Raw genomic sequence first — 26,422 nt, forward strand, 5'->3', positions numbered from 1 at the left:
AACTCTTTGAAGAAGTAAAGATACACTTATTTTTGTATGCAGCAGAATTTTCCTCTTTCTTCACAGGTTTTGAATCAGCAATTTTTAAAATTGTTTTTTGAATCAGTCAAATGTTTAAAAAAGCAATGTAATACCTATTGCTTACGACTACTGCATTTCAGAATTATGCTATAGTCATAAGTGATACATGACAGACGCGCCTGAGATGCAACTGAGAGAACACTGAAGCGGATAATAAATTAGCTTATACAAACCATGGTCAGAGATCCTTGTATGAATGTATTTTGAATAACTGTAGCTATCCAACCGGGCTTGGATAACTCACGTACCGCAGTCACAGAGACAGAGCTGTGCTGCCCCAGGGTGGAAGCAGCAAGAGGTCCCTCCGTACGATGCCTTCAGCCCGCCTGCTTCCCAAGCGCAGAGGCACAGACATCTCTCACACCCCTGCCAAGCTAGACGTGCGTCCAGAAAGAGCTGTTGCCTGTTTTACAGCATTCACTGTGCAATCAGTTGCTTTGGGGTTTTGTTTGGGGTTTTTTTTTGACATACTACTTCAAAGCAGGTTAGCTGCAATTACTAGAATGCATAGCAAGTTTTCAAAACTTGCCCAACTTTATTGTCCAGCAGAAAAAGATTCATATGCATCTTTAATTTATTATTTCTGATTACAAATCTTTCTCAACAGGGAGCTAATGACAGTTGTGGCTTGCATTTGCATGGTTTTCAACACCATTTTCAACAATGATTCCTGTATTTTCAAATCAGCACACAGGTTCTAGCTATGTGACGCCCCACAGTTTTAATTAATTAATAATAGAAAAGCAGCCGATGCAATATGATAGGTGATATACACCTATACGATGTGTAGGGAGCCATCTCACAGTTGACGACAGCAGGAACTCAGGGAAGAATAAGAAAAGGGCAAATACACACAATACTTGCCAGTACTGTGGTCCCAGTCTCTGACTTTTGCAGGATTTCCTGAGGCTGCTGCGGTTTGAATAACTCTCAGTGGATCTCTCTTCCAGCTATTTCTCCTGGCCCCATTTCAACCTGAGAAATCTTCTGCATGCAGAAAATCTTTTGGCAAGGAGACCAACAGTCTTTTATTTTATTCCAACTTTTCTGATTTATTTTGAAACTGGCTCCTACTTGCATCCTTTCTTCTGGCCCCTACTTCTTCTAAGGGGAGATATTCTGCAAAATCAATTCCCTTTTACATTCCCCTGCCTATCATCGCTCTGCAGACTTCTCATACCCCACTAGGTTATCTCTTTTTCACACTGACTAGTCCTAGTGTACCCTGTTGTTCCTCGTATAGAAGATGCTCCATACGTCCGATCACCCTTTTTGCCCCCTGAACCTTTTTCAGTTCTGCTAGATCTCTTTTGACCTGAGCGGTGCAGAAATGCACACAGTATTCACCACATGGAAAACCCATGGGTTTATACACTGGCATAATGAGGATTTCTGTTTTGTTCTCTTTTCTGTTCCTATTCTACTTTCGAACAACAGGGAAAGGAACTGCATACTTAGGCATCAGTTTAAATCCATATACTACCCTCCTCCTAAAACTGTGAATAAGAAGGGAGTTTGAGGGCAAAATATGATGGATGGAGCCATCAGCAAAGTGCCGTAGACTCACAGCAGGCTGCAGGCAGGGAGAAGACAACTGGTTGAGATCTGAGAGACTCTTACAGCCTCAGGTTCCAAACACCATAGCACTTCTGTAAGCTCCAGCACACGCTCCAAAACATTTTGGATCTACATAGTACCTTGAATTCTTGAGAAAACATTCGTATAAAGTCAGTAAGTCTGTTAAAGCAACAAAACTGCCTCAAGGCTACAAACATCTTTGATTTACCCTTGGGTTTGGTCTATAGCAGCGTAAAGCATAAATAATGGTAGTCTGGAACAAACAACTGGAGGGGACAAAGATTAGTTTTAAAATGAGGTAAGTGGCAATATTTTAACTGAAGATTTAAAAAATTCAAGTATAAACATACCTTATAAAAATACAAATTTTGGCCCTGTCACATGCACCACGGAAGTGGTGACCTATTCAAAAGTCTGTTGATGAAAGCAAAAAGAAAGGATACAGAAGATATTGGCCAGCAAGAGGAAATCCATATTAAAAGTCTTCACTTATATGCAGCCTTCTTTGTCTGAAGATACACTACTAGAACAAGCAAAAGTCAGGAGTATGCATGAATTCTTTACGGATGCTAAATTCTCACACTATAGTCAGCTCCAGTTGGCTGAATATGTCTGTACCACAGGTGGTTCATGGCCTGGCTTCATTTATTCATGCAACACTGCTGTTCCCTGTTTTCAGGATATACCATGGCATGAGATCTAGGAAATTTAAGAAAAGCTAAAACTCTGAGATGGGAAACATGGTCCTACATCCATCCTCTTGTGAACCAGGAGATGAAAGCCAGATAGGTTTATCTAGGACATCCCAAATGATATGAGATACCTCTGTTTAGGGATTCAATGTACATATAAAGACATCTAAATATAAGAGTAACATGTATGTGAAATTGTCCTTGATCCCCAGCTTCCAAGGACATGGGTCTACCTTTTGTCATATCTGCCCCTCTTATGCCAGTCTTGCGCAGAATTGCTGCATAAGGCGCCTCAGATGACACCAGACGCCTTTCTTTATGCATCCGTACTGAGCCCTGGGTCCCCACTGACCGTCATGGGAGCCTGGACACCTTTTGTCACATGTGAACACCTCTTTGTAGAGATCTAAATGTCGTTGTTCAAGTCTGCATGCTGAAGCACACCCTAGAGGTCTCTATTTCAAGTGCCTGAGGTCAGCTGAGAATTGCTTCTGGAGTATTTCTCACAGCATCCCTCACGTCTCAGTATATGCCAGGTACAGTATTTACCCCTGTATTTAGGGAATTGCCTTTGTTCATCCATTTACCATGCCAAACACATTTCACCTATGGCACTAAGGCATAATGAGCATTGTGTGTATGTGTGCACATCCATTTTCTCAATTTAGGGTTTTGTTTCAAATCAGTGTCAGTCCATTAAGAGTGGTGCTTCTATAGCATAAGACCAAGGGTGGGGGCTGCATGCATTGGGGCATGTCGTGAGAGCACATCAGGACATTCGAGGGTACAAGGCCTGCCAGGAAAGCATAGGGGGATAGTATTGAGCAGAGGGAGTGAAATTTCACTCTGCTTCCCAGCCTGATTAGAAGGAGTGGTACCCAGGATGAACTATTCCCAGAACCACATGCAGGTTTCATCTCAAAGGCAACCAATGGGTTCTCTCCAGAAGACAGCCTGGGAACAAAGCAGTATGCAAATAGTAAGGACAAAAAAAAAAAAGAGAAGAACCCAGGTGTGAATTTCTGTAGTAGACTAGAAATAACCACTACAGCCAAGCAGCACACTACCCAATGGTTTGAAGAGGGACCGTGTTAGCTACCAAAAGTCCTTCTACATCGAAAAAACATGCCCAGATCTTTAATGTAGCAGCACAGTAAAATGATCTTGGGTTTACTGTTCACCAGAAAGCAAAGCAGTTGATGATAACCTCTTTATCTGCCACAGGGATAAACACCATTGCACTTGATGAGTCTGAGGATAACCCTTTTGATGCTTAAACCCCTATGTTTGTCCTCTCTTGGCTTGCCAGGCCCATTCCACTGAGTAACACTGAGTTACTCCCATCCTGCTGTGCAGCTGGGCTGTATATTATTGTCAAGATTTGTCTGGAGCCTTGGGTCATATTGAGCTAATATAAATTAAGAGACAAAAGATGGTGCTAATAGCATACAAGAGAGTGATATAGATGACAGCAACATTCAGCCACATCGGACTTTCCCTCCCAGAAGAATGAGTCAATAAAAAGCTGGATGACCATTAGCCTGAGTCTGCGGCGAGGCTCCATGTTATACCTTTGGAAACACGGAAAGATACCTTGCCCTTTCTGCAACTATGCGTCTTTAGATAGTGTACCCAATTACAAATACATTTCAGCATTTCACTCAAGTTATATCCTTTTGACTTGAATGCGTGACTGCTACTACATAATTCATAACATGATTCTCAATAATTTTCAGTCAAGGTTCAAGCAGAAATGTGTCACACTAGGATTATATTATTTATGAGCATAATGTTGGATTTAAGCCAATGACACACCAATAAATTTTATCTCAAAGCCTGACATATTGCATGCTGTTTTCTCTGGCTCACAAACAAATAACTACGGCTGTTACAAAATTACTTACAGTTCAACTCAAATCAGAATTTTTTTGTGATTAGTTCGTAACTTATTTGAAAAACTGATCATATTATTTCTTTCTTATAGATGTTGAAGGGTGTTTTTTCCTTCATTTCTAAAGTGCGTCCTGCCCAGAGAGCAAAGCCAGGTGGTATTCTAGAAGAAAAATCTGGAACAAAATGCTGCCTGGCCCTGTTAAAGGGTGGAGTTTTCACTCTCTTCTAAAGACAAATGGCTTGTGCGTGTCTCCCAGAAAAAGCAGAGAGGCTGTACTAGCCAGCATGGATTGCCATTGAAAATGATCTAATAATGAGGGCAATTCCCTAAATACAGGGGTAAATACTGTACCTGGCATATACTGAGACGTGAGGGATGCTGTGAGAAATACTCCAGAAGCAATTCTCAGCTGACCTCAGGCACTTGAAATAGAGACCTCTAGGGTGTGCTTCAGCATGCAGACTTGAACAACGACATTTAGATCTCTACAAAGAGGTGTTCACATGTGACAAAAGGTGTCCAGGCTCCCATGACGGTCAGTGGGGACCCAGGGCTCAGTACGGATGCATAAAGAAAGGCGTCTGGTGTCATCTGAGGCGCCTTATGCAGCAATTCTGCGCAAGACTGGCATAAGAGGGGCAGATGTGACAAAAGGTAGACCCATGTCCTTGGAAGCTGGGGATCAAGGACAATTTCACATACATGTTACTCTTATATTTAGATGTCTTTATATGTACATTGAATCCCTAAACAGAGGTATCTCATATCATTTGGGATGTCCTAGATAAACCTATCTGGCTTTCATCTCCTGGTTCACAAGAGGATGGATCTCCTGTAAGACCTGGATCATCCCTGCCAGACCCTTGTGGACGTCTCACATGGCATAAAACATTTGCAACATATTTATGCAAATGCATCAATTCCCCTAGTCTAAGCTAGTTGTTTAGATAGTGTTTGACAGAACAAGGCACCTAGAGAGTGTGATTTATTCCTTCCTGAGAGAGCTGTTATGAGCTGACCTCCAAATGTGTTTTCTCTGACTAGGGAGAAATTCTTGAAGACCACTTTAGATTACATACCTAAAATCTATTGGGATTAATTCCAGCCCCACGTGTTGAAAGCACCAATGAGATCAATATAAAGATTCCAGCTGACTCCCCCAGGCTTCAGGAGCATTTCTGAGCAAGTATTTTAAAAGTAGATGAAGAGTTTTGTACCTTCGATTTTAAGCAAGATATCTAATGATCTATTTTTTGAGATCACCAATAACTTCATCAGGTGAGAAAAACTCCTGAAAATCAGGAAAATCACTCTAAATTATCCCAGGCTGAATAACCCAATAATAAGAGATCCATATTTTTTAATATAGGACCCTATTTGCTCGGTCTCACATCCCCAGTTCTAATATTGTCAGTCTGTGACAGCAGTGTTGTAAAGATAAATCCATTAGGATCTGTAAGATGCACTGACAATACCTTGTGAATGTCACAGTATGTCCAAAATTATCAAAACAACACATTTTTTATCCCTCCGAAAACCTCCTGATATATTTTTCCTCTGCTATTGTAACTACTGACAATTAGCATCACATTTTTCATGGCTGAATACAATAAATCATCACCGTTCTGTATGTTTTATGCTATATCACCATGCTCTGTGCTTTATTAACAGGAATCAAAGGATAAATGCTGATGGTAAATGTGTATGCGTATACTGTATAGCCCAGCACATAAACACACGCACGCATAGGCACATATATCTCCCGCAAAGCAGCATAAATCTGATGAGGGCAGCCTCTAGTCATTAACAGGATAATTTACTTCTATTTCAAACTTAAACCAACTCAGAATGATGCCAAGCATATGTTCATCCTCGTCACTGATATATCCCTATTTATCATTGGCAAGAAATTACTTCTCTGCAAGGCTTTTGCATTGCTAAAGTAATCTAGGTGCCCTTGCTGGCTTTTTGCATAGAAAATAAAATGTATGTTAGAGACAATTCCTGCCGTTGGAGATCACTGAGCCTTATCCCAAAACCCATGAAAATTAACTGTGTCTCTTCTACTCATTTCAGTGGGAAAGTCCCCAAAACATAATTAAATGGCTGTTTTAAGGTGAATGATGTTGATTGAAAAGCTGCAATCTGATTGACTTTTAAAAACCTCAGGATCTTCACTAATGTGCTATACACACTCTAAGTGGAAATCCACACAAAGCTAAATTCTTCATTACCTCAAGAAAGCTAAATTAACATAAACAAGTCCCTGATGGAGAAGGACAGATATTGTGTTTGAAGGCCACATTACTTTTGTTTTCAGAAGCAAAAAGAAAAAGAGATGTGGATCCTTTGAAATAAAAGAATTTTATGAAGGGTTGTGTAGATCAAGGACAGCTTTCACTTTGCATTAGGGATATTTTATTAGTGTTTATTATTAGTGTTTATAAATGTCAGGAAACGTCCTTGGCAAAGACCAAGCAGACTGTAGCGTTTTGTATTTAGCTGGGTCTGTCTCGCACAGTGCTCTGCAGCTGGCCATTTACACCGCCACAGAGTTGATGCACAATGCTACCAAATCAGAGCACCAGCATTTAATGCATAATGCCTATGATACGCTATAGGACAAGAGAAATGGAATATTAAGATTTCTATTTTTAAAAGGTCCCAGAATTATGTTTATTTCTCTGTTTATCACCTTATTTTACAGCAGGCTTAGGGGAAAATTTTCAGTTCAGGGCTTCCCTGGTTAGACTCTTAAATCCTAAACAGAGAACCTTCCCTGGCAATTCTTAGGGCTGACATAACCCCTGAAGCTTTGACCAGCAAACCAGAGCATCGTACTTCAGGCAAGATTACAAGGAAGGGGATGTTTAGGCACTGGTGGCAATAAGGATGAGCCAGGACCAGACAGCACAGGCAAGGAACCGGGTTGTGTTTCAGTTCCCTGGAAGAGGCACCAAAAAGACACTGGCCATAAGTCAGTATCTAGAAGGCAAAAAAAGCAAATGGGAAATAAAGATATATTTCTTTAATAAACATACTGCAAAGGCAAGAATAGGAAGATGATTTGGTTTAGGGACGGAGCAGTGTCCCTTTTGGCAATCCCTTTTTGTTATGCAATGTCTTCACAGATTTAATTTCTCCATCCAAAACTGCCGAAAGTTCAGTGTCCATTTTTACACCACCTTGTGAACACGGGACAGCATTAACACTTCAGCGCTTTACAGACCCAGCCAGTTAGCACACTTCCTTCGCTTTTCCAAGATATTGAAAGAGAATTAGCATGAGAACCATGAATCCCTTCTGGAAGACATTCCCTCTGGCTCTCAATTCTTCCACAATGTGATCCTTGTAACATCTGGTAATATTGCTGTAGATGTTTCTCCTACAATTTGGGTCACAGCACACACACCTGTTTCAACATCATGAAGTCTTATATTCTCTTCAGATAGAGATATAATATCTTCTGACATGTAGCATGGTTTAAAGTTTTCTTCCTTTTCTTTGAGCACCAGGGAAAAATTGTTCTTTTTTTACTGTCTATAAAAAAAGGTATTTCTCTTGTGGTCCAAACTTTGTTTCCTGTGATTTCCTTTTCCTGGTGAAAAGAACAGAGCTCATCATAAGAATGTAATTCAGTCGGACCAAAAGGCTTCCAAACACATTTTCTTATCTGAAGTGGCCACCAGTAGCTGTTTCAGCAATGAGTAAAAAGAAACTCTATATAGTGATCCATTCTTAAATACATCATCCCACTTTCAAGTGAAATTATTTTCCTTTAGTGGAAAAGTTGCCCTGATCAAGCCTTTGTTAGAAAGGGTTGAACCACCCAAGAGCAGGTCTCGTTTGAGGAGCTCAGCTTTCCACCAGCATCAGCCACGCACATAGGTATCGTGTGATGCTGCACGCAGGGGCAGCTGAAGGGACCACATGCAAGGGCTGAGAAACCCCTGGCTCTGCCGGGGTTAATTGGCCAAGCTTGGTGTAATCCTGTTTTCGTTGTTAAATAACTTTTGGAAGCAGCGGGAATTGTGGGAATGCGTAGGGTATCTCTGAATCTCAATAGGTCGTAATAACCCGGGCAAAGTACAACAAGAAGATGACTCTACAGAATCACTGGAACATGCTGCTGTCTGGTAAGTGCAGAGCAGAAGGTGAACAAGCGTGGATCTGTCTGCCAACTCAGAAATGTCTGTAATTAGATCTTACCAGTTACTTAACATCCTACTTCTGTCTATATTTTGTTTACATTGAGAAACCAATAATCCTATTACCAGACAGTGTATGTCAAGCAAATGCAACACAATTCAGTCCTGTATTTAAAAAATGTTATAATTACAAATCTAAACTATTGCCAGATTTTACTGAAGGTAAATAAGAGCCTTCCTATGAACGCACCATATTCACAATGCTTCGTCTTAGAGAAATAAGGTAGCATATAAAGCAGAGTGAATACACAGGTGCTCTGGGATAAACTGGAGTCTTGCATTAGCAGCAGCTGATAAGAAAAATATGCACTTGAAATTTCAGAAACACCGATCAGAAATATTTCTGAGCATAATACAGCAGTGCATTTAAATGTGTTTTAAATATGCAAAGAATTACGATGGCACTGATGGAAATATTAATTTATTGAAAGTCGCATATGTTCTGCAGCTCTGAAGCATTTGTTTTCATCTTTCACACCTCTGTCCGAAAGCTGATTTTAGGCCCTAAATTGCTTCTTTTCAAAACATTATCAACCGCCTAGTATATGTTCAGGCTTTGACTTTTGGTTAGGTTTTTGGTCAAAATCAGCACTACAGGCAAAATATTTTTTGATTGATTGATACTTTTAATTGAAAATATCTATGGCCATAAAATCTACAAGAAAACTTTCTGGACAGGCATTTTTGGAATGGCTTCTACTTTCCCATCCGTAACACAAACACTTAACATCTAGAGTTTCATCTGTTTCAATCACTGAACTTGAGAATACACCCCCCTCTTCACTCCAAGGGCAACAACAATTTTTGATACAGCATTCTACCGTGTCTCCAGCGAGGCCGTAAGCAGTGCCTGCGCACCTCCTGTGCTCTTAGTGCTTCGATATTAGATGGAAACTGGATTAAGAGGTCACTGGATGGTTAGCATTAAAAGATTTCCTTTAAAGAGTCACCCTCACCCTTGAAACCAAGCTTTTTCACCATTGTAGAAACGAGGACGCATTTCTTTGTTCTAATGAACAATAGGTGTACCTTAGGCAGCTGAATGATGCTAAACAGACAACCGGAGAATCTCAAGATAATTTAAATAGTCTTTTCAAAACTGTGAGGTTCTGTTATAGACGGGAAAGCTGCAGGAACAGTGACCCGTGTACATTCACCCGGCACCTTGATCAAAAAAAAAGTCGTATCATAAAGTAAATAACACAGCATTAGTAAGAGCATCTTGAAGGAGGTTTTGCAGAAGATGGAGCTATGTAATGCAATCTAACCACATTTTGCAAGCAGGTAAAATGATTAGTGTTTACAACCCAGCATTACATTTTATACTGTTATTTTTAGTGGTGAATCTAAATATTCATTGCAAGTAGGCTATATCTACAAAATCATATGCTTATTTACCATCTTTTAGCTTTTGTAGATCTTTTTAAGGAAGAGGGATTACTTCTCAGTAACTACTGCTCTTCGAGACTTGTCCTTGTGCAATCCCAATTAAAGGATTAAAGGATGTTTCTGGAGAAGAGGTGTGAGAAGCCCTCTCTTGCTAAGGTGGAGTCAGAAAGTCTACTAGCTCAGACTAGCTCGGTGTCTTCCCCCTAGCTTACAGAGACCTAATATACAAAGAACTTGCTGTTAACAGGAGTATACATGGTTAGGATGAGTAACAATCCGAGGAGAAGATTTACTAATAGATAATTGTTTTCTTCCTTGAGTGCTTCCTTTCGTTCCCATTTCATTTCATCCCACACATGGGGCCAACAAACACTGCCCCTTTGGGGGCTCCATTTTTCTATACCACTTATCAGAATGGGATGGCAATGCCAACAAATGACAACAATTATCATCAGAGTCATGTTTGTATACTATTATATTTCAGGTCTAATAGTAAACCTAAGAACATGTAGGTTTTCGATTTATTCACAGCACAGATGGCAGCAGCATGAGTTTTCACCACCTAGCCCAACATTTGCAATCACAATCTTGTGGAAAATCTAGGGCAATTTAAAAATGATGAAAGTTACCAGGCTTGATACAAATATAACGGAGTTCCTCAGGGATGATTCAAAGTAGGCTGTTTAATAAGATTTTCCGCTCTTCCAATGAAATTCTGTAGGTAGGATAGTACTTTCTATGACATTTTACAAATCGTGTACAATCAACAGTGGTATAACCAACAGAAGCACTCACACCAACACCCACCACAATCACTGGAAAACTGATCTGACCATCGCACAGGAAATACAGGAGGAGCTTTAAAAAGATTTAAACTGTGAAGACTGCATCAATATCAGATTGTACCAGAACTCCCTGACCCTGCCTGCTGTAAGAAATTCAAAGAAGAATCTCTACATCCCTCTTACCCTTAAAACTCAAAAGGTAACACACAATCATTTTCCCTTAGCTCCAAAAAAATTATCAAACAACCTCTCATGGCACCACTCCAAGAATTTTTTTATGTTGCCAAAATCCACAGACAAGGGGATACTGGCAGAAAGACAACACTGGATTAGAGGAACTCTAAAGAGAACCTGAAGAAACTATGACAGTAACTGAAGGGTGACACTCACAAACCATTTCTCCTCTTCAACCATGGCAACTACAGAAACATTAGTTCCACAGGAAAGTTAACACTTACTGTGATTTTTTTTGCAATAATCAATTGAAAAGATAATTTTTGGAGTAATAAATTAGTTCCCCTGGATAACTTAGTCCTTTGCATTAGGATTGCTAAATATTTCAGATGTGAATACAGATCTCTTTGAAAATAGATTAAGATCAACAATTCATTCAAGATAAATATGTAGACCGTTACTACATAAGAACTTTCAAACACTGTTCGGGTTTTTGAAATATTTATGCTATGTCTTGTCCTTTTATAAATTAGACCAGATCACCATTGCTAAGCTCAATAACAGAAAGTGCCACATTGACATAGGCTACTTTCTCCTGTAAAATACAGATTCATAATCTTTAACATCAGGAGGGATGATTAGATTATCTAATGTGATCTACTGTATCATGTAGGGAAGATAACTTCTACTGCATCTGCCTTTATGGAGATCAATAATGTGTTTTCTATCGGCGCATAACTGTTTCTGTTGATGCAGGAAGCACGTGGGGTGAATGGGGTGCCTGACTCAAGTATCTAGGTTCATTCTGGGTGCCCTAGGACTACCGAGACATCCACACCGCAGGACTACAGGACACCTCCATCCCTCTGGTTTGGCAGCTGGCAGCCTGGTGAGTCTAAGCCATCTGAAACCTCTGGTTAGGCTACCTGCTACCTGTCCCAGTCCATACCTGAAGACATGATGATATGCAGATTCTCTTGGTTGCTTTGATAGTTTCAGTGTTTCACCTTTTTGTTGCTGTTGTTAATAAATTCTGTCTAATTGCTCAATAGAATGTGAAATGTATTTTAGTATCTGTCTTGGAAACACTGCGTGCAGGTGTAAAATTGCCTGCTAATGCCTGCTCACTAATATCCCTGATTTCATATCTGAAGGCTGCATTTATTCTTTTTGTTACATCATACTGGGCATTTATATAGCGTTGGTTCTCAGAATCACTGCTTTCCATTCTCCATTTTTACACATTTGCTGTTACACACATTGCCTTGTGATTGCCAAAATTTATATACATGTTATTAGAACAGGCCCAGGTCAAAAATCACGATGACTGCTTAATATACCTGACCTGCACTTATTATGATTTAGAACTCCATCAGGCTAGATGATATAGCAGGTGTATCAAGTAGTAATTTAATATTTACTTCAACATCCCAGATAGATAAACATTTAATAGGATATAATAAATTTCCTAAGGCACTTTTATACCATCCTGTAGAAGTTAATAGAGAATTATATCCTTCTTAAACAATACAATCTTATGGTTCAAAACAGGGTTAGGAAATTTTTCATTCTTTGTAACAATAAGTTTTAAGAATAATTGTTGTAGAAATCCACTTTTCTCTTCCCTAGTAAATTCCATAGGCTTGCCCTTAAGGACTAACATTAGCACGTTCTGAAATGACAGCTCTGACGATTCCCAGATTTGGGTAAAGTTCATATCTTGGTAAAAAGCTGGTGATTCTGACCTATTTTAGGATGTTTCTGTCTTCCAGAAGTAACTAATTTCGTCAGAGAAACACTTTTTTCAAGTTTTACAAAAGGGCTCAAAGAATGACATTTTCATAGAAAATACCATAGATACAATGAAATTAAACATCTTCTCGTTTACAGCTGGCCACCTTTCCAGCTCTGTTGGCACCCAGCGGGAAGTCTACAGGACTATTCACAAAGTGAAGTACAAAAGAGCAGGTTTGGGTTTGGGGCATATAGATGGTGATGGCTCTGCAAGTACAGCAGATAAAGCTTTCCACCCAACAGTTTGAGTTGCTTGCATGACTTAAGGTCTGGAGAATCAGGGATCATCTTCAGAATTTTGTTTAAACTAATGAATGATCTTACAGGAATTATCATACATAAAAAGCTACTATTTTAGAATTTTTATGGAACAAAATGAGGGTTTAAATTTTCTGTGTGTGTAACAGAAAAATACTTTCAGTATACTCCTTTTGGGGCATGGACGTTTCCCAAAATGATCAGTGGCTTTTGCTGACTGTTAGAAAATGGCAATAGCAGCCCAGATTCTGAAACTCTGAGGACTCAGGCTGAAATTAAGAAATTTGGCATGCAGTAACACTATACAGCTCAGAGCTTTTATTTTAAAACTGATGTCTTACCAAATACAGCCATCTGTGTTCCCTCTGGGAAAGGTTCTACCATTCTGTTTCCATTGACATGATGTTTATCTAGAAAGAAAAAAAAAAATCAAAATGTAACAGAATATACGCTTTGCATAAAACTGACTGTTTTTTTTCTTACAGTTCTATTGAAACCTGAAGTCTGATTTATGAAAGCCAACCTGTATAATTCAGTAATATCTGGAACTTCATGCTCTGAGTCTGTTTTTCAAAAATACTGCCGACAAGTCCCAGGATATAAACCAAAGATGCATTTCAGTTTAGTGGTTAAGACAAGTCAGCTGATACTAACGCGACACACACATACAGAGCAATATACAGTCGCAATCACTGTCAAAGGAGGAGCATTCTTGAAAGCAACCTCTTCATGCAAGCAGAAAAAGCAGGGAAATCATAATTCTCTGTTGCTGCCAGGATCCGTTGGTGCTCAACCGCAAGGTTTTTTATATGATCAAGCATGAACTGGGTGTATTTTCTGCATTAGTGTGGTGGGTTGACCTTGGCTGGCTGCCAGATGCCCACCCAGCCGCTCTCCCACTCCCCCTCATCAACAGGACAGGGGGAGAAAACAAGATGGAAAAGCTCATGGGTCGAGGTCATATACAGGGAGATCCCTTACCATTTACCATCATGGGCATACCAGACTCGACTTGGGGAAAATTAACTTAATTTATTGCCAATTAACATGTGTTTGGATAGTGAGAAACAAAGACAAATTAAAATAACACCTTCCCCCCACCTCCCTTTTTCCCAGGCTGAACTTCACTCCATCCCTGACTCTGACCTTCAGGCTCACAGGGCTGTTTCTCACATTTTTTTCCTCACTCCTCACGGCTGTGCCATGTTTTGCCCTTTCTTACATGTATTTTGTCAGAGGCATCACCAACATCGCTGATGGGCTCAGCTGTGTCCTGTGGTGGGGCCTTGCTGAGCTGGCTGGGACTGGCTGGCACCGGCTGTGTCCGGCATGGGGCAGCCCCTGCCTCTCCTCACAGAGGCCGCCCCTGCAACCCTCAGGCTACCAAAACCTGGACATTTACTCCCAATACAGTCAGCAAGGTTCACTAAAATGAATAGTTATCCAACACACTCTAATGCCACATCCATTCACGACAGATCATACAGAGTTTGTCTTTTACAGCAGTCACACCTTGGACTGTTTTAACACTCTTAAATTACTGCCACCATTGGAAACCACTGTAACAGATCAAACGTAATTGCTCTTCCATTAACCAATGCTTAATCAAGAAGGGCAGAGGAGCCTGAAATGCAAACCAAAACGCATCATTCAATTGTCCTCAGTGACTTGGAGTCGGCAGGCCCAGCACCTTCCAGCTCCCGCCAGGTCTCCACAAGGGAGATGTTTTTCACACAGGACATTTCCTCTATGCTATGGCCAAATTTCTTCCATTTTTCTTAGAAAACTTGACGCATGACACAAAATTAGCAAAACTGCATCTGCTGTTTTCATGGAAACTGAAAAGCCGGTACGTTTGAGGTTTACTTTAGTTAAATGGTCCTTTTCTAGCCATTATGGCTACCCATTCTCAGGTGAAAGACCGTTTTCTCTAGAGAGCAGCTGGGCTCTGGGAAATCTGGTCTGTGGAAGCAGACAGATGAGCTACAGCCATCACGAGCTGCAATTTAAGACCAAGTTATACATCCTTGCACAAGTATACAGGAAGACATAAGACAGAGCACCTATACACAGCATTTGCATAAAAGCCAAATCAAGACCGAGACTTTCAGTCTCAAGGAACACAAAGCATACAGGAAGGTGCAATATTACGGCATCGCTGATGCTCACAGGGATGATTTCTATGTAATAAAATAGTAGAAGCCTGGCTTTACTCCCTCCGTGACAAGATGGCTCCCAGGGGCTAGAAACTGCTCAGTTTCCAAACTAAATAATGTATTCTTCACATCCCAATGTACTTCTCTTTCATCCCAATGTACTTTCCTGAGCACAGAGAAAATTCTACTCCTTGTGATAATATAGGCTTATCACTACTGTATAATCAGGGTTGTGTGTATAACCTGGAAATGAGCTCTCCAACCTCCAAATAAAATAAAATGTACAGATCCACAACAGAATATTCCCAATCCTTTTCACTGGCATCTCCACATTCATTTCTTGATCTGCTAAGACTCGTTGTCAGCAATGGTGGAAAGAAATAAAATCGCCTGAACTCAAAATACAGGTTTCGGTTCACAAAATACTTTCCAGGGAGAAAGCCAAGAGATTTTCTCAGTACGTGCATTATTTTACTTCCTGTAGTACAGAACCTGGTGAGAAATAAAACAGGGCAAATTAAGAACATGGGATTGCCTTGTGAATTCTCTGAAAGCAGTATTTTTCATTAGCAGGGAGGCATAGCACAGTACTAATCCCAGCTGGCATCGTACATTTATCAACAGTCAATGGGAAGGGAAAATGAGGGTTATCTGCAATTGGAGCGATGAAGTCAATTGTTTGCATTGAGGAAGATTGAATGCCCTGTGCCACACAAGCCACAAGAGGGGCTTTAGGAAGGAAATTGTTGGGAGGTTCCAGAGTGGGAGTAATATGACCAGTGCCATACAAGGTTTCAACCTCGTTAGCTATAGCTTGTATTACTAAGATGATCTACAGCCATCTGAGACGAGCGAACAGCCAGAAAAATTATGAAACATCATGCAAGATCAAATAAACTAACCCTGCCCTAGCCCTGATAGCTGCCTTCATTTAAAGAGTGAATAACATATATGATGTACGAAGTAGTTATCATTTCAAACGGTGAGGCTTTCAATATATTAAAATTAAAATTAATCTTTTAGAGGTGAGATGGGCTTGAATGAAAGTAATATTTTCAGAGTTTTCAAGTTGTCTTCCAATGCCTTCATACTTTTGTTTCAAAGATCTTAGCCAGATAAAATAATTCATTTTCTTGTCATTCATACTTTGTTTTATAATTTTTCCAGTATTCCCTGCCCCCTGCCTAGATGCACTGGTAAAAAATAAACAAAATTTACATGGACTTACACAAAACATACATACAACCTTAGGAAGAAAGTAACAACGTATAGTATAAGGAGCCTCTCCACAAGTACACTATTCAAAGAACATTGCAGTTTGGGGCTTTTTACTGAACAGTTTTTCTTGTGAAAACATAAGCTTTAATTCCCACCTACAAATTGGATTGAGTAGCTCCAGAAAAATCAGAATACTTTGGCCCCATGGAATTAGAAAAAATTAGAAGTATTTTCCCTGTAACTTGCCCACAGAAAGAATAAATGACTGTTTCACACTCATCGTCATTCCAGGGACAAGGGCTTACAATACGTAAGATAAAACCTGTTGTTACAGAGACATGGAAAGATTATCAGTGAATACTGAACTGAAGTTAACTTCAGCTTCCTAGTGGTGAAAACAACATGTTTCACCCTAATACTGTCAATATTTACAGGGTTAATCCATCAGTGGACTACAACAGCATTCAGGCACTTGGAAAAGTAGAATTGTGAGGGCATTAATGTCTTCATGTCATCTTCTTGATCTTCTTGATCCTCAAGGTTTCAACAGAAAGCCAACTGGTAAGGAATAAATTTTTATTTCTGTTTTATTGATATTCAAGCAGTCAGCATTTTCATGAACATAACTTCACAACCAAACAACAGGGGACTTCGTCTCAGAACTGTCGAATGCTGCTCCATCCTCAACTGCAAGAACTCTCTTTACCGTTTTTCAAACTAAGCCTGAGAGCTATCTACAACATACTTTGCTCCCTGCTGAACAGAACTAGTACGTGCTGAAAGCCACACATATCCTGGAGGTCTTGACATTCAACTTTAGCTTCAGGCAAAGTCTGCTTTAGACAGGTGCAGTACCTGGCCCGCTCTCCTTAGATTCTCTGGATTTTTATAGAAATAATCCTTCACAGATCCTCTGTGTCTGTGAAACAGCATAATGTATGGAAAGATAATCAAAAGTTGCTAAATAGGTCCTCAATATTTCTTTGGCATTATTCAGACTTTGCAGCCTATTGCTCCATAGTTTCTAACATAGTCCTACAATTGCCCTTTGCTAAAAATTCACTAACTTCAAGTAAAGTTCTGTCCATGCATGGATTAAGCTGTATCTGTACTAGTAAACTATTAAAATAAACAAATCTTATCTAGAAACTATTTGAGAAAGTGTTAATTAGCCTAGCTGAAATCATGTTAGATCCTATCCTAGCAATTTACCAGCATGGACAATCAAGTTCCAGTGCCTGGACCTGTTCTCTGGCACATTTTAATTTATTAGTATACACTTCATTTATCTTCACAGTTCCATGTATGTCGATGGTATCACACCTGTAATAGATAAATTTAACAATGAAAGATGTTCAAATGAGAAAGTTTTATAAAAAATATTTCCTTTCCAACCAGCCTGACTTAGGTTCTGAACAGATTTACTGTTCTGCTATAAGCCCAGAGGAAATTTAAAGCTCAGTTAAATAAAAATTCACTGCCGTTAAGTTAGATTCCTAATAAAGTCATTGCCATAAAATTTATAGCACTTATCAGACCTTTAACAGAATCGAACTTGCAATTATTAGAGACTGAAGTTTGTGATTCTTTCTTAAATACACAAAATTAAAGCACTGGTCTAACGCAGAGCAGCCAGTCACTCATAAGCAAAATCCTCTCTCACAGTAGTACAGATGAAACGAAAGTTATGCCAAGAATGAAATCAGCAGTGCAGAAAGTCTATACAACGCATTTTGCATAATTGAAGATATCCGCGAGGAACTCTAGGTTAAGATGCCCACAGTCATGAGTTCTCTGTTTGTGGACCCAAATGAAGCTGCTTAAAAAGATTTGGCTTTCAGAGAATGCTGATCCAGCACTGAGCGAAAACCAGAAAATTTCTGGTCTCAAAATATTCAATCTCAAGCAATCGTTATAAAGATTTGAGAACATTTTTTTTTTATTAGTAAGAGATTTGTATGTTCTTCATATTTATCTTTTGATTTTTAAACCATTAGGGAATATTTAGACTATTTATCCAAACTGGTTTTATCAGAGCAGCCAGAAAGTTATTATTTTTAAATAAAAACTGAGATTCTCACATAATCAAATTAATCCAGGAGCAGGGGTCATATTTACACACAAGGACTGTTAATTTTCCATGGTAAGCACAGCCAGGAATTGAATTGAAAATAGCTGATTAACCAATTACTGTGAGCTTCCTCCATCTCCTCCCAGCACAAACACGATGGGTCCATGGGGAGAGGAGGAGGAAAAGGGATAAGCAATGATGGGGTGAGGGAGGAACTTCCTAAAGCAAATCCGCTACTGCTTGAACGACTCCTTTCCCCTTTCTGTTTTTCCTTAGACACCTTTTCCTACACTTTCCATCACACCACCACGGTGGAGGTTTTTTCTCCATTGGCTACACCAAAGACTCACTCAGAATCATAGAATCGTAGAATCACAGAATCGTCAAGGTTGGAAAAGACCCTTAAGATCATCGAGTCCAACCGTTAACCTAACACTGCCAAGTCCATCTATACCCTGTCTTCAAGCACCACATCTATCCGTTCTTTAAATACCTCCAGGGATGGAGACTCCACCACTGCCCTGGGCAGCCTGTTCCAATGCTTGACCACCCTCTCGGTGAAGAAGTTTTTCCTAATATCCAACCCAAACCTCCCCTGGCGCAGCTTGAGGCCGTTCCCTCTCGTTCTATCACTCGTTACTAGGGAGAAGAGACCAACCCCCACCTCGCTACAACCTCCTTTCAGGTAGTTGTAGAGAGCAATAAGGTCTCCCCTCAGCCTCCTCTTCTCCAGGCTAAACAACCCCAGTTCCCTCAGCCGCTCCTCATAAGACTTGTGCTCCAGACCCTTCACCAACTTCGTTGCCCTCCTCTGCCCACGCTCCAGCACCTCGATGTCCTTCTTGTAGTGAGGGGCCCAACACTGAACACAGTACTCGAGGTGCAGCCTCACCAGTGCCCAGTACAGGGGCACTATCACCTCCCTGCTCCTGCTGGCCACACTATTCTTGATACAGGCCAGGATGCCACTGGCCCTCTTGGCCACCTGAGCACACTGCTGGCTCATGTTCAGCAGTAGCAAGATCTCTGAGGGGCTGGAAATCTCAGACAGATAACAGAGAAAGCAGATCGGGGGATACAAGAAGTTTGTAAAACAGTTATAAAAGTAACTCAGTGGTTATTATTTCCAGAAGTGGCATATAAGTCATAATATATATCATAAGAGTTGCAAGATGGGCACCAAAGAAACATAAAAGCACTGCTGACTTGCCAGAGTGTTAGCTGTGCATGGCGTGTACATATAATATTTAGCGTAGTTGCCATATTCATTTTAAACAAAATTTTGGAGGCAATAAAGGGACAGAAAACTTAGAGCCAGGCCTGTGTGAAAAAGACTGCTTTCATCTACATAAAGAGGAGCAAAGAAAAATGTTCAGCATTGAATAAGCAAGTTATTTAAATGCCTCCTAAATTTTGGATGTGAGAGCAGTATGTCATTCACAGTCACAACTCCACCTCTCTAAAGCGAAGTAATGAAAAGTAGGATGACAGACAACGTTTGAAAACTCATAACATGGAGACAGACCGATGGCATTTCACTGTAACCTACAGCTGCTATGCTCTTTTATTTAAAAATTCATTGAATGCCCAAGTTTAACGTCGGTGTCGGAGTTTGTACGCTCCAGAAAGACCACAGTAAAATGAATGCTACAGTGAGAAGACATCAGATTCATTGCTCCTGTGATGGCTGCGAAAGTTTTACTGCTTTAGGAGAAGAAAGAATTATCGGCAGTCTGAAAACTGAAGTAACAACAAATCTAACGCCTAGCACAGGACAAGTGAAATGCTTTGTCAGAAGTAAGACATTCAGAAAAAGCTCCTCGTGGCATGATTGGTAACCCACTGCGAGATACAGGGACTATCAGGCCTGATCATCCCCTACTGCTTTTTCATATAACACTTTTTACTGCTGTGCACCGTCAATATACAGTACATAATTGAAGGCCAGTGGGCTTCTTTTCTGTCTTGTAAACAAGAAATTATCTAATTTTTATTTCCAGTGAAGGACTGCAACATTTAGGAAAAAACGGTGGAAGCTTGGCAGTGCAGTGTTACCATTTAACATGTAATGAGTAAAAGGTCTGCAAGTGTCACCAAAGAGAAGAAATCCTCAGCTAAAGAAGCCTAAGTAGTAAAACCAAGGAATTCACTGCCCTTGGGTAAAAATTCAACACAGGTGACACATGAAAACTCAGTTCAAAGGAAGCAAACTTAGCCTTACTCACCAGTATTTTCCAAACAAATATTTTCTTTTAATTTAAGCATTTAATTTAACCAGCACATGTCAACAGAGAATGAACTAGATACCTGTTCATTGTTTCAAATTCTCACATCCTTTACAGTAACTACATCGAAGCCTACAGGCAGCACTTAATTTATTAACAGTGAACTAATTACTAAAAGGGACACTTCCATTAGGCTACATGGCCTGTGGAATTAAAAGGCAGTAAGAAATGTGTTATTTACATTTCCAAATATAAAACTTACTCGAGATCTTTAAAATAGAACTCCATTTCAGTATATTTCCGTGTTATCTGATGAGAGCTTCATCGCACTTCATTCACCTGGCTTAGAAAACAGGGATCTGCCCTTTATTGTACTTGTGCCTAAAATGAGGTGCTTGAGTAAATTACCTGATTCTAAAAACTTCTGGGCATCCAGAATTTCTGTTAACTTCACTGAAAGCCACAGCTGGCCAGTACTTTTGAAAAACAGATCATTCATTTATATACCTAAATATGAGCCTTGAAGCCTGACTTTTTAAACCTAAGAAGGTTTGGGTTTTTTTTTTTTTTCACTGTACCTTACCCCTGTTAAATCTTTTAACAGTAATTCTTAAATCTTTCTATTTTTTTTTAAATTACTAATTCTCTGATAAATCTTTGAACAATTGATTCATCCAATTTGAAGTCAGTCTGACTAAATTCTGGTTTGAAAGCCTAGCTGTCACAGAGCCAGAATCTTTCTTTTTTTGTCCTATCATTCTCAGTAGGCATGGCTGATAGTTTGATCAAAACAGTTACTGGGATTGCTTTCTCGGTTATTCTAGGAGTAAGCTGGATAGTTCTTTCAGTCAAAAGCATAAATGCAGAACTTTTCACCATCTACCTATTTCATAACCTGGAAGATATTTCCTTAAGAAAAAAAGGGTTTAGTTCTCTAATATGGTATCTGATGTGTATGCCAAGAGGTGTTACGCATGTACTATGTACCAAATTACATCATATAGGAGGTTTTTATAAATTGTACAAGAATAGGATTGTTCCAGTCCTTAATATTGAACCAGATCCTTAATTCTTCAGACAGAGGGGAAATCTTTCACCTTATTTATATCTGTCCCCTCTCCCAAGATCTGCTGGATATCAGAAAATGCTTTTAAGATGGTTTCACAATGATCTGCAAAAGACAGAGGGAAAGTCTGGCTGTTAAAGAGAAAGCTTGCAGGTAGTGACGCTGAAGGAATAGGAATTACCTACTAAATCCTCCCATTTCCAACCTAAAGTATCTAAAACCACCCATTCAACCTTGTCCCTGAAGGTGGAGCTTCTCTTCATCATTTTGGGGATTTCAAAAAGCTACTCAATGGAAAAATCCATGAAAGCATAGCTTCACCAGGGGCACGCTCTTAGAGGACTAAAGAGAGGCACAAGAGGGAGAGGGCTGCTCTACTTCAGGCCTCTGTGGAGCTAATAGTGGTATTAGATGTGTAATTTATGGCAGAATTTCGTCCATAAATTCTTCATAGCTGGTGACGAAACAGAAGCTCTTCTTTATTTTCAGGTCTAGTTCAATGAACGGAACTGTCAGTTCTGCAAGCTCCTGTGTAATAAGAAAGTCTAATGTCATATCAGATGAAACCCAAAGTGTTATGTCTCATATCACTTTGCCTCCCAAAGGATATTTTCAGCACAGGGACATTGCTGCCCAAACCCAGCCATTTATGTTTCCGACTCTGACAAGTCATTTTGGTTCTCAGCATCGGCAGAGAGATGGCGTACATGATCTACGGGGTTTCGTTCACCTCTCCTTTCTCGAGTTCCATCCTCCATCAGTCAGTAGAGATCAGCTGTCAACTCATTACCAATTAAAAAGAGAGGTCACTTACGTAACGGTAATTCACTGCCTACAACTATTCGTAGTATTGTGTTATTGTTCTCACACACCGGTTCCCAACTATTATTAAAAAAGCATGATATCATTCAATTGAAAATATTAATTAGAAATTTTGTTGAAAAATAAATAACTTTGCTTATTAAAATAGGTCAGGAAAGGAAGAGTGGTAGCTGCAAACAGTTTTGAAATGTATTCTGGAGATGATGTCTCACAACGTGACACACTGTGTTCTGCTGCATCCATTCTATCAAACAGATTACTACACAGAAACTGATTGATGCTACCAAATGTGATGCGTCCTAGCACAGTGTGTCAGTTCAGACCCCAAAACACATGGACTCCTCAAAAAACATAGGCTCTGTCTAACGAACAAAGGCGAGATCATCGCACGCTGATTTTGTTCTGCAGTTCTTACTGGGAAATGTACCAACAGCAATGATAGGAAAATGTGTTTTTGAAAACGAAAATGAATTCGTTTCTTAGAAGAGGGCAGTGGAGATGCAGAGGAGGAGAAAGAGCGATTTTGAAATTCCCAATCTACTGGGGTTTGCAGATTAGAGGCTGAACAGCTGCGCCTGTAGCCGTGCCTGGGCTAACGGGAAGCAGTACGTCACGCAGCTATGGACCGCGAGGGAAGCAGGCTGCACAGTGCGAAAGGCTGGATGGAGGAGACCGCCTCCGCCGTGGGGAAGACAGGCTACAGGAGCCATGTGTGGGGCAAGGGGAAAAGTTGGCTGTAGGGCTCGGCGTAAGACCAGAGAGAGAGCAGATGTACATACTGGGTGGGGGGTAGTGGGTACGTGGCGTCTGGGACAGAGGATGGTGGGGGGTGGGAGTAAAATATGAGGATCAGGGATATATTTGGGGTATGACCAGAGGAAAGTATCCTAGAAGCTACACTAACAGACTTATTGCTTTCAAGGAGACAAAGCCACAAACCATTATAGGACTTTCACACACAGAAAGTACATGAGACCTAGATGAACAAGACCGCTCACACCCTGACTGTACCCACATGTGCTGCTCAACGTGTTTTCTGATTCTGTGGGGCAGGTGTTTAACTTTTGAGTTTGGGGTAGAAATATTAAGGTTAAATGGAATACGCTCAAATTGGGATTCATGCCACTTGGCTTTAGTCATCTATAATGGATATCTACATCTGAGCATTCAGCCTTGGATCCTCCTGTACTCTGGAAAGAACCAGACACTTCTGTGGTGATTCATCTGACATATTTTGGGTGTTTTCTTCAGGATAAAATGAATCATATTTAAAAATGTCAGTTTCTGAGCACTGACTATAAGGAAACTAGTGACAAATTCAGATGAATTCCACCTGCACCACCGGCAGTAATATCACTGAGATTTATGATCTATTCAGTGGGAGGATGATATGCACTTGTGTGTGCACACATATTTATTAAAATATGGCCTTGACACCAACAGAGATTCTGGGTTATGAACCAGGACAAATGCTAACAGTAAAACATATGATCGAAATAGCAAAGGAAACAATAGCAGAGGAAAATAGCAATCCTATCTACAAGGGTTGCTAGAAGGTAGTCTGTCTCACAAGCAGTTTTGTTGCTGTACTGCAGTAATAGACCTCTAATGAACACAGCGTTCACCCAGCTCAGACAGGTAACATAGACAGAAACATATTAGGTACACACAGTAGTCAACTCGTGTGGTATTTTTGGGATTGTCACATCATTTCACTTCCCAAAAACCTAATTCATGGAGTTATGACATAACATGAAAATCTCCGTTTTCATTTTTAAAAGCTATGCTTTTTAACCGGCCTGTTGGGAGATTAAAAAATGGAGAACACTGAGATTCAAAAGTTAAAAATTGAACAAGAAATACAAATATAATTTCTCTTTCTAAGAAGATACGCAGTGTTCAAATGTTCAAGATTTTATCTTCCTAATACCTCTACAATATGGCTCCACTATGTACATGCACATATAAATCTTTTGTTTAGGTTCTCACTATCTCCCACCTTGATTGCTAAAATATGCTTTCCTTGAGACTTGAGAAAGGCTAAATTGAGACTTGAGAAAGCACTAAAATTCCCCAAGAACACTGAACACTGTTCTAGTCCATCCGTTTGACAATGTCACTCTCCTCTTCAAATTGCTTTTCTATTGCACCAAGCAGAAGTTGCTACTCTACTTTCAAGGCCCTCCTGGCCGAGACTCTGCTGCCACCCATCTCCCATGCTCAAGCTGAATGTCACGTTCCACCTCCGACCACTCGGAGACGCCAGCCATCACTCTTTACACTTTCTAACAAGTTTCCTCATCATTTCTGTGGTACTTCCCCTTACAGGAGGGAGGAGATCCCCACAAACAAAAACAGAGCTATGTCCTTATCTCCCTCCTTAAAGGTCCTCTAGTTATGGAAATGTGCATCAAAAACCTGACACTGGTTGGTCTGCTTGTATGTAACGTATAGGCAGGTTGCCAGTATATCGACCTATAGTGATTTCGGCTGTCTGTCAGTTCTGTATCGTCGTGTGGTAATCCAAATAAAAATAATAAAAATAGTGTTGCATTTACTGCGTGGGACCCAATGTACAGCTGTTGAATAATTTGCATTGATAATTAGCCCCTTCTGCAAAAGAACAGGTCAGCAGGCCATCATTTGAGAGAATAGAGCAGCACACCATCTTTTTTTGACTCCCTATAATGATCAGCAATGCACTGAATGCATAGAAAAAGCCCCAAACCTGGAGCAGAGTGTGGTATTGAGTTATCCACGTAACGCGAACAATCCACGCCATCTCTACCCTTACTGCTTTTCAGGCGGTGCCAGTAGCATCTGGTTGTTAATGTAGGAGTTGAACAAAGCTGATAAAATACATCTGGACTTTATTTCAGAATTAGAGACAATGCCTTTCAAAACCCCACTTGAAACCCTTATCTAAACCAGCTTGGATAAGAATACTATCAGACAGGCTGAAAAACCAAGAGATCCAAACAAAGGATGATGATAAACACAGCGTAACCGAGTTGGGAGGAGATGTCCAGTGGGGTGTGGCAAGGAGGACTGTTAAGCCTGGGTTTATTTAGCAGCTTTATTAATGATCTCAAAGAAGGGGTGAAAAGCACATGAATAAAACATGCACTGGATACTCAACTGGGACATCATGTGTACACCACGAAAAATGAAAACTAGCACAAAGCTCTAGGCAGAAATTCTGCAATGTAGCACAGAGAGATGCAAAGCAGCTCCAGGAATACTACTATTTTCTTATTATGGAAGAAGAGCTTGCGTCCTCATTTTTCTTGAGGAAAAAAAGGAAAAAAAACCTGTCTAAAAAGGCAGGGACCACGGCCTGAGGGAAGGACAGAAGATTCACAGGAGAAATAAACTCTTATAGTGGCCAGACTCTAGAAAGCCATGTGCCCTCAGCTCCTGCTATAGAGACTGCTGCTGGGGCTACAGCCTCTGCTGGTACGCTCCCTGGCACTGCGTGGCTCAACATCTCCTCGCTTGAGAATCAGCAGCGTAAATGCCAAATTCTAGGCTAGCCTACGCAAAGAAAAGCTAGGTACAGAGAACAGTGCACACCTAATGGTAAAATCCCCAAATTGCTTTTAAGTGCATTGCTTTTGCACATTAATATTTACATTTAAATTACATTTAATTTCCTTTTGCACGTTAATATTTACATAATCTTCTAAATTTGACTTTTGATTTAGGATGCTCACTTTCTGAGGGTTCAGCCTGAGAGCATTTAGGTCTTGTGCCAATTGATACTGAGTATCTTAACACCAATGAGCTATTGTTGACTTTTTATGTTCATAGTTTCTCAAAATTAGACTGAAGATAATTGTTGCTGGATGTTCACATACGTGTTCGACGTGGGAGGATCCCTTTTAAATTCATGGCTGGCCATGAATTTCTAGATAAATAGTTGAGCAATGGTTTTTCAAGTCCTTAATTACATACGTAGAGACATAACTCAAACATTTTTTTCCTGAGGAGGGTCTCATAGAGAAACACTGC

At 40.2% G+C, this 26,422-nt stretch overlaps 1 protein-coding gene across 5 annotated transcripts in view; it reads right to left on the reverse strand.

Moving 5' to 3' along the window:
* MSRA (methionine sulfoxide reductase A) overlaps positions 1-26,422 on the reverse strand; it is a 300,787-nt gene that overhangs the window by 170,309 nt on the left and 104,056 nt on the right. For all 5 annotated transcript variants that reach the window (XM_087776798.1, XM_087776795.1, XM_087776796.1 and 2 more), the window contains one exon: positions 13,195-13,263. In XM_087776798.1, coding sequence (XP_087632924.1) covers positions 13,195-13,263 — 69 coding nt within the window. The remainder of the gene's footprint in view (positions 1-13,194; positions 13,264-26,422) is intronic.

The sequence above is a fragment of the Nipponia nippon genome, unplaced genomic scaffold, assembly GCF_047370975.1.
Source record: "Nipponia nippon isolate SJK-2023a ecotype South Korea unplaced genomic scaffold, ASM4737097v1 scaffold_4, whole genome shotgun sequence".
NCBI lineage: Eukaryota > Metazoa > Chordata > Aves > Pelecaniformes > Threskiornithidae > Nipponia > Nipponia nippon.